General features: G+C 38.4%; 1 protein-coding gene across 1 annotated transcript; it reads left to right on the top strand.

The window, feature by feature from the left end:
- The first annotated feature begins 3,502 nt into the window (after nucleotides 1-3,502).
- Nucleotides 3,503-4,702, top strand: LOC130966335 (uncharacterized). The gene has a single exon (XM_057891124.1). It carries the CDS (start codon nucleotides 3,503-3,505, stop codon nucleotides 4,700-4,702), a length of 1,200 nt encoding a protein of 399 aa, XP_057747107.1.
- The last annotated feature ends 4,776 nt before the right edge of the window (nucleotides 4,703-9,478 follow it).

Here is a 9,478-nt window from a genome sequence, read left to right as displayed (position 1 = left end):
CTTCAGTGAGTTCTTGAACCTTGGGCTGTGTATGGGGCAAAGGGCATTGGTGAGTTGTCTCAGAAAATACGTGGAAATCGGCCAAGGTATGGTTTAGGTTTCTCGTAATTAATATTTAATGTTTTGTGAAAACTTAGGCTAGATGACCATAGGGTAGGTTGGAATGCACGATTGTGTTTAATGCTTAGGAAAACTTATGATGGATGTTGAATGAGTATGAGAGAGGTTGGATGGTATTTGATCGATAAAGATGATGAAAATGGTATATGAGGTAATTAAGAGAATAAAGTAACATTGATAACGATGTTAAATCATTGAGCATGATGAGATGAAATATGAATCACTATGAGATTGAGAATGATAAATTATAAGAAACGATTGAATAACTTGAACTTGGGGCATTGTCTTCCCCATGTCAGCTGAGATTTTTCCCGTGGTATTTATTGAGTAAGTGCAGTAGTGTCACGAGTATATCAGAGTTGCATATGTAAGCTAAAGATTGAACATTATTGAGCTTGGGGTATTGGTTTCCCCATGTCAGCTTGGGGTATTATTTTCCCCAGGTCAGTTTGGGGTGTTGTCTCTTCTCCCCCATGTCAACTTGGGATTATTGAGCTTGGGGGAGTTCTCTTTTCCATGCCAGCTTGGGGATTCTCCCCATGGTGTAATTTTGAGCTTGAGAAAATGTCGGGATGGCTACGTAATCGACTGTTGATATCAACAGCCAGTAGGACGGGCATGCATCATGTTGCATTTGTTTGCTTTGATTGGGTGTGCATAATTGTTTTAGTTTGTCTACATGATAAATTCTATTTAACTGATAACTATGATACTTGCTGTAACTATTCTATAAATGTGTTTACCTTGTATTTGCTTGTGTTTGTAATTGTCTTTTTGTTGAATACCTTGGTGCTGGACAGGTGATAATGTTAATTTGATTTGAAATGGGCAAGAGGCTGGGTTGAGTTATTTGGGCCAAACGATGAACTGGTTTGATTTGGGCCATAGGCCGTGACTAGTTGGGTCAGTGGTAAGGGTTAGAATCAAATGAGACAGTAAGTGGATTGTAATTTTAGAGATTAAGTTAGGATTGAGTTAGAACCTTAAGAACTTTAGATATCTATCCTTGCTTACGGTTACTATTTTAGTTCCTTAAGAATTATAATCTGAGTGTCGACATTCTAGGATTGCCTCTAGCTTTTCCGGGATCTTATTTATTATATATGTGGGCATCTTAACCATACTGAGTACCCCTGGTTTTCATCCCTTTCTATATTTATGGTTTTTCAAATGCAGGTTGAGAAGCACCACTCTGTATTCTGGAGACGCTAATAAAGCAAAAAACTCTTGGGACCCGGGATCATATCTTTGTTTATATTTATGTATGTATATAAGATCTCCACCTTGTATTCTATATTTGTCCCTCTTAGAGGTTGACTCAAAGAAACAAGTTATCAGTTTTCTATTTTGGTTTACTTTTGGGTTTATGACTGTTGATGACAAGTCATCTTAGCCTAGTTTCACTAGCCTTTTTCTTTTGTTTTTGATTAAATTATGCACTTTCTGGAGGCTTAAGCAAGCTAATTTAGGTAGATTTTCATGCTTCCTTTGATTGAATCAACCATAGATAAATTAATGCAATTTCATGAGGTTTGATGCCATAATTGGTGCATATTAGGATAGAATGATCATCTCATGATTTCAAGCATAGCTTTGATGTGTTTGGTTGATTTATGATAGGTGAAGAAAGCTTGGAAAAGGATTGAAGTGAGAAGGAATGGCTAGAAGCTAAGAGAAGACAATGAAACAAGTGAAATTGAACCAGGAAGAATGAAGTTGGAGTTGAAGTTAGCCCTCAAACGTTGGCACAAACTTTTGGACTTGAAGTTAGCCTCAACGTTAGCCCCCTAACTTGGAGGCTAACGTTGGAAGTTGAAAATCACTCCCAGGGCTAGCCAACGTTTGCGCCAACGTTAGCCCCCTAACTTGGAGGCTAACGTTGGCATGAAGATTTGCTCCCAGGGTGTGCCAACGTTTGCGCCAACGTTAGCCCCCTAACTTGGAGGCTAACGTTGGCATGAGAACTCTCCTCCAGGGCTGCCAACGTTTGCGCCAACGTTAGCCCCCTAACTTGGAGGCTAACGTTGGCACCACAAGCATACAAAGCAAGGCCAACGTTAGGGTCAAAGTTAGCCCCCTAACGTTGGCACCAACGTGAGTGGCAGGAAGTGATGTTTGCTGATATGAAAAGTTGGCCTCAAAGTTAGACCCCTAACTTTGAGGCTAACTTTGAATCCAACTTTGCAAAACCCAAATCCGGTTCAATTGGTTCACTTGGGTTTCTCTCCAAACTTCAAGAGCAATCAACCAAGGCCTCTTTCAACCCAATTCCATCAAGAGCAAAGGCCCAACTCAAGGCTTGAAGATCAATTGAAGAAAGTGTATAAATAGGCTAAGATTCAAGTTAGTCAGGGGGCTTCCTTTTTTTAGAGTTTTTAGAGAGTTTTCTTTTCTGTTTTGGGAGCCTGAGTGATTTTTATTTCCTTAGTTTAATTGCTTTCAATTTCAATTACACTTGTCTTGGATCTTGGGTTGGAGAATTGAAGGAATTTTGTTTCAATCTCACCTTAGATCTCTCTTTTGATTTTCACTGCAATTTAATTTTCAGTTCGGTTAATTGCTTCTTCATCTATTCTCTTTGCAATTTAAAATTCCTTTGCCATTGTTCTTGTTGGATCTAGGAAGGCATTGAGATCTAGACTCGGTTTTCTAGTCTCTGGGACCTGAGATCTAAATTTACCATTTCAATTTCCTGTTTCTTGCACTAATTGTTCAATTTACTTGTCTGTTTGAATTTAATTCAATCCCAATTCCCATTTACTCTTCTGATTGATGCAATTTAACCTTTCTTTGTTTAATACCTGCAATTCCAAGTCCCAATCCCCTTTACATTTCAAGCCATTTACAATTCTTGCAGTTTAAGATTTTGCAATTTACATTTCTTGCACTCTAAGTTTCTGCCATTTAATTTCTTGTTTCTTAAGATTCAGCACTTTAATCTCTGTTCTCTTTAAATTCATGCTAGTTTCCCATTCCCTTTACTTTCAATGCAATTTAAATTCTGCAATTCATCAATCAATCAACCAAATCTTAATTCGCTTGACTAATTCAACCACTAAACTAAAATTGCTCAATCCTTCAATCCCTGTGGGATCGACCTCACTCCCGTGAGTTTTTATTACTTGATGCGACCCGGTGCACTTGCCGGTTAGATTGGTGTTATTTTGGGAGAGATTCTTATCTCCAACCAAAATAAATTTCATCAAGTTTTTGGCGCCGTTTCCGGGGATTGATTAGATTGACAATGATTAAGTGAGGTGGTAGTTTAGATCAAGCACTTTTTCTTTAATTTTTAACTAAACCCACTAACTGTTTGAAGATTTGTCTCAGCTGATTACACTCAATTTCCAAAAATACCACTGTGTGTTCCGTTTGTTGATTTATGTCACAGAAAGAAAGAGAGGCACGAGGGAAGGCTATCATTGAAGAAGAAATTTCGAAAGAAAAACACCACAACATGAAGCCACAACTCGTTACACTAATCAAGAACAATTGCTCCTATGGTGGAAGTCCATTGGAGGATCCTAAACAGCATATATCCACTTTTCTGAGAACTTGTGGTGTTGTCAATCTCGAAGGTGTAAATCATGACACCTGGAAGCTCTCGTTATTTCCCTTTTCACTAAGGGATGAAGCTGCACAATGGCTGGAAACTATGCCCCAGGGCAGTATTACTAGTTGGGACGAATTGGTTACCAAATTTCTGACCAAATTCTCCTCATCCCAACAAAACGTCAAGATGAAAGAGGGGGTTCAGCCATTCATACAAGGAGAGGAAGAATCATTGTTCAAACCATGGGAAAAATACAAGAAAGCAAATGACAAAGAGGGTTTCCGAGCGTTCTATGTAGGATTAACCCCAGAAACAAGGAGAGCAGTGGATTACGTCTTAGATAACCTCTTCAAAGCAACAGCAGCTGGCCAAGGAACTACAGAGCTCAAGAACAAGAGAGCCAACAACCAACACTCACCTGAGACTCCACAGAATGCAACTTCAGATGAGGAGATAAAGAATCTTGAAGGAATGAAGGCAATCATGAATCAAAGCAAACATCTACATCAGCAAACTCAGCAACAATTGGGGTCAATAGCTAGACAAATTGACTTTCTCCATTCTACCATAGTGAAGGCACAATTTTCACCATGGAAGCCACATTCTTATCTAGGAATAAAGGAATCTCACTGTCAGGAACAAGGGGACTTCAATTACAACAATCCCAATTGCCCAAACCTGCAAACCATTCACCATACCAACAACAATCAATACATACCCCCACACTACACACCCTTCCAACCCCTAACACCCCACGACCAACCAATTTCACAAGATTCTCAGAGGATCACTAATCTGGAAATCTTAGTAGAAAGAATGATGAAACATCAAGAGATGATAAGCAAAAACCATGAGGCCTCATTCGGAAGAATTGAGAGGCAAATGAAACAGTTAGCTAAGAGCATCACAGAAGTGAGTGAGAAGATGGCTAAAGGAAAAGAATCACTCATCCAGGATGAACATCATCAGGCAAAGTTTCACTTAGGAGGACAAGGGGACAAGGAGAAGGAAGCACAGAATCCGAGCTAAACAAGTACAGAGGATGTCAAGCTAGTGACAATAAAAGAGCGCTTGTTGGGAGGCAACCCAACCAGAGGTAACCATCTTTTCATTTCTAATCCAATAAAACTGTTAATTAGTTTCATCTAGATTGCAAGAAGCTATGTTTGGTGTTACACACCAAAAACAATCTAAGGGAGAATGAAGGATTCTAAGTTTGGTGTTCCACCAAAACCCAATCATAAAACACATTCTCACTTTCTGCCATAAGGCTAGCTTCATGCATTTAGACGAACTAGTTAATTATCTTGCTGTTTTCTAGTTTTTAGTCTATTACCTTAGAAAAAAAAAGAAAGAGTTTCACACATGGTTAATTTGATGCATTGGCAAGGTACTAAGTTTGGTGTTCCCACACCAAAGTAAGTTCAAAAAGCCCACAAATAAATCATGCAGACTAACCACTGTTTCTAAGTGCTTGGGGAACAAGCAACTTTTAATATCATTGCAGAATGTCATACAAGCTTTTGGAGGGATTAAGCATCATCAATATGAACATAAAGGCTAGCAATGATGATGATGAGAAGGAAAGCAAGTGAACTCCAACAGGTTGTATTGTTAAGTGATATTTTACATCAAATGTTGCTGTGATTGAAAGTTGGATTGTATCCTTATCTGCCCTGTTTGTCTGCATCATATAATTTTTTTTTCTGTTTATATTCCTGCCTGCCTGCATAGCATAGTCTTTCTTTATAATAAGCAAGATGCTTGATTATTCACAACATTCTTATCTTCAAAACTTGTTTGCACTCAATTTTCAAGAATGCATCACATGAAAGTTCTTTGAAAAGAAGGATTGAGGAATAAATCAGTTTTTGAGGCAAGCAAAAGATTAGGAGAAGTGGTGGTTCTAGTTGTATGATCATGTATTGAGGTTGCATGCTTGTGAAAACTTGCATAGGAGCTCATAGGCGGGACATGAAGTTCAAAGAAGTATTGAAGAGATTCTCAAAAATCTATTGATCCAAGAAGCAGCAAACAAAGCAAAAGAAAGAAAAGAAAATACAAAAAAAAAACAAAAAACAAAAAGAACATGGCCCAAGGCTCTGAGCATCAATTACTAGGCAGAAAAAGAAAGAAAGAAACAAAAACTCAAAGAGTTGCTATCCTAGTAAATGCTTGTGGTTGAAGTGTGTCAAGGAAAGAGGCTTGAGCAAGTAAATCCTGAGGGGTGCTTTAACACCTAATACCTTAAAACCAACTGGTTTAGGAGTATTGATTGAAAGCTTATCTAAAGAGCCGCCTTGAGACATGACACTTAGAGTCGAGGTCAAAGCACAGAAACTATAAGCTGCTTCAAGGTGATTACATATAAAGAGATCTCCATGATACCATTTGGATGAAAATCCTAAAGACCTACGACTCCCAATATGTAAGGACTAATGAGCACTGAAACCCTTGCTTGAGCATATAATTTAGAGTTTACCCCACTGTTACTTAATCACTTCTCTCACTGTATTTTACAAGTGTTCTTCAACCCATCTTAATTGAAAGAACCTTTGAGCATAGTTCATTTCTTGCTTGGGGACAAGCAAGCTTTAAGTTTGGTGTTGTGATGACAAGTCATCTTAGCCTAGTTTCACTAGCCTTTTTCTTTTGTTTTTGATTAAATTATGCACTTTCTGGAGGCTTAAGCAAGCTAATTTAGGTAGATTTTCATGCTTCCTTTGATTGAATCAACCATAGATAAATTAATGCAATTTCATGAGGTTTGATGCCATAATTGGTGCATATTAGGATAGAATGATCATCTCATGATTTCAAGCATAGCTTTGATGTGTTTGGTTGATTTATGATAGGTGAAGAAAGCTTGGAAAAGGATTGAAGTGAGAAGGAATGGCTAGAAGCTAAGAGAAGACAATGAAACAAGTGAAATTGAACCAGGAAGAATGAAGTTGGAGTTGAAGTTAGCCCTCAAACGTTGGCACAAACTTTTGGACTTGAAGTTAGCCTCAACGTTAGCCCCCTAACTTGGAGGCTAACGTTGGAAGTTGAAAATCACTCCCAGGGCTAGCCAACGTTTGCGCCAACGTTAGCCCCCTAACTTGGAGGCTAACGTTGGCATGAAGATTTGCTCCCAGGGTGTGCCAACGTTTGTGCCAACGTTAGCCCCCTAACTTGGAGGCTAACGTTGGCATGAGAACTCTCCTCCAGGGCTGCCAACGTTTGCGCCAACGTTAGCCCCCTAACTTGGAGGCTAACGTTGGCGCCACAAGCATACAAAGCAAGGCCAACGTTAGGGTCAAAGTTAGCCCCCTAACGTTGGCACCAACGTGAGTGGCAGGAAGTGATGTTTGCTGATATGAAAAGTTGGCCTCAAAGTTAGACCCCTAACTTTGAGGCTAACTTTGAATCCAACTTTGCAAAACCCAAATCCGGTTCAATTGGTTCACTTGGGTTTCTCTCCAAACTTCAAGAGCAATCAACCAAGGCCTCTTTCAACCCAATTCCATCAAGAGCAAAGGCCCAACTCAAGGCTTGAAGATCAATTGAAGAAAGTGTATAAATAGGCTAAGATTCAAGTTAGTCAGGGGGCTTCCTTTTTTTAGAGTTTTTAGAGAGTTTTCTTTTCTGTTTTGGGAGCCTGAGTGATTTTTATTTCCTTAGTTTAATTGCTTTCAATTTCAATTACACTTGTCTTGGATCTTGGGTTGGAGAATTGAAGGAATTTTGTTTCAATCTCACCTTAGATCTCTCTTTTGATTTTCACTGCAATTTAATTTTCAGTTCGGTTAATTGCTTCTTCATCTATTCTCTTTGCAATTTAAAATTCCTTTGCCATTGTTCTTGTTGGATCTAGGAAGGCATTGAGATCTAGACTCGGTTTTCTAGTCTCTGGGACCTGAGATCTAAATTTACCATTTCAATTTTCTGTTTCTTGCACTAATTGTTCAATTTACTTGTCTGTTTGAATTTAATTCAATCCCAATTCCCATTTACTCTTCTGATTGATGCAATTTAACCTTTCTTTGTTTAATACCTGCAATTCCAAGTCCCAATCCCCTTTACATTTCAAGCCATTTACAATTCTTACAGTTTAAGATTTTGCAATTTACATTTCTTGCACTCTAAGTTTCTGCCATTTAATTTCTTGTTTCTTAAGATTCAGCACTTTAATCTCTGTTCTCTTTAAATTCATGCTAGTTTCCCATTCCCTTTACTTTCAATGCAATTTAAATTCTGCAATTCATCAATCAATCAACCAAATCTTGATTCGCTTGACTAATTCAACCACTAAACTAAAATTGCTCAATCCTTCAATCCCTGTGGGATCGACCTCACTCCCGTGAGTTTTTATTACTTGATGCGACCCGGTGCACTTGCCGGTTAGATTGGTGTTATTTTGGGAGAGATTCTTATCTCCAACCAAAATAAATTTCATCAACTGTATATGTACATATGCTTTAGCTGGTTCTAACTTCGCGAGCCGAGTCGGAAGCCTTGCTATATGTATCTTTGGGATTCTTCTCTCATAGTTATCATTTACACAAGTGATGCGACTTTCTGTTTAACGCTTTGCTTAGCTCTTCTTCACAGGCTTCTAGTTAAAATTTCTTTCAACTATTATTACACATATATATATATATATATATATATATATATATATACTTTTAGACGTTGTAATACCTTGGCACCTCAGCTTTATGACTTAAGCATAAGACTCTATGTGGTAGGGTGTTATATTATGGTATCAGAGCAGTTCGTTCCTGTAGAGTCAGGGGAATGGACTTACTATGCTTCTGAGCATACTCTGGCTATGTGCATATGCTATTTCGGATGTCTGCTTGACATATATAGCATAAATGTTCATGAGCATTAGTTGGGATATTCGAAGCACTAGACTTTAGATATTAATACTGATCACCTTAAAATCAATTGTTCGGTGTGGACAAGACCCAAATGGTATCTCGTGGGCGCGAGTGAGGTGCTACAATAGACGATAGGGCGGCTGCATAGATAATTGCTGACGTGATGAGACAACAAGCTTGGAATAATAATAGAGGCGGTGATGGACCTGGTGATGAAAGAAACTGAAGGAATAGAACTCTTGCAACTGGAGTAATGGTCGATAGTGCTGGTTAGAGAGATGAGGGGATTCAAGGAGTATTCTGGCAAAGTAGGAGCATGATTAAGATCTTAGTAGCTTATAATCAGAGTAACGCTATGGAAGCGCAGTGAATTTGGTGGCTTTAGAATTGTAGAGACGAGAGAATGGAGACTTGGGATAAGGAATGATTTCAAGGGCTGTCGTAAAGTCAGAAATGGAAAGTGTGAGTGTGTGGTTTAGGTTATCGTGGAATTGACTCTGATTAAGGGATTGAAAAATTGATTAGTATTTGAGATAGTTGAGTATGATTAGAGATTAACTTGAATTAGATGGAACTCTTGAAGGGTAAGAAAATTTGTAATCATTGAGAGAGATTTAGACGAAGATAAGAGTGAAACAAACGAGTATATGTTAGGCTTGAATTTGATTAAGTTTATGATTCTATACTTGAGACTGGAGAATGTGAATTAGTGTTTGAATTAACGTTGGGAGAATGGTAAAATGAATGGTAAGAGGTTGGTTGAATCTGAGGGAGCATATATGAAGATGGAGAGTAAATACTAATATCAAACTTGGGATCAAACTAGGAATTGAGGCTAAGGAGAAAGTTTTAGACCATTTTTGTTAGTAACCGGAATTTTCGAAGGCAAAATTTCTGTTAGGGGGGTAGGATGTAAAACCCAAGAAATTAATGAGTAATT

The sequence above is a fragment of the Arachis stenosperma genome, chromosome 3 (assembly GCF_014773155.1).
Source record: "Arachis stenosperma cultivar V10309 chromosome 3, arast.V10309.gnm1.PFL2, whole genome shotgun sequence".
In the NCBI taxonomy this organism is placed as follows: domain Eukaryota; kingdom Viridiplantae; phylum Streptophyta; class Magnoliopsida; order Fabales; family Fabaceae; genus Arachis; species Arachis stenosperma.
Note: the sequence above shows the minus strand (reverse complement) of the source record. Positions and strands in the feature narration are given on the sequence as shown.

Coding starts and splice junctions, on each gene's coding strand:
- LOC130966335 (XM_057891124.1), top strand. CDS start 3,503: ATGTCACAGAAAGAAAGAGAGGCACGAGGGAAGGCTATCATTGAAGAA.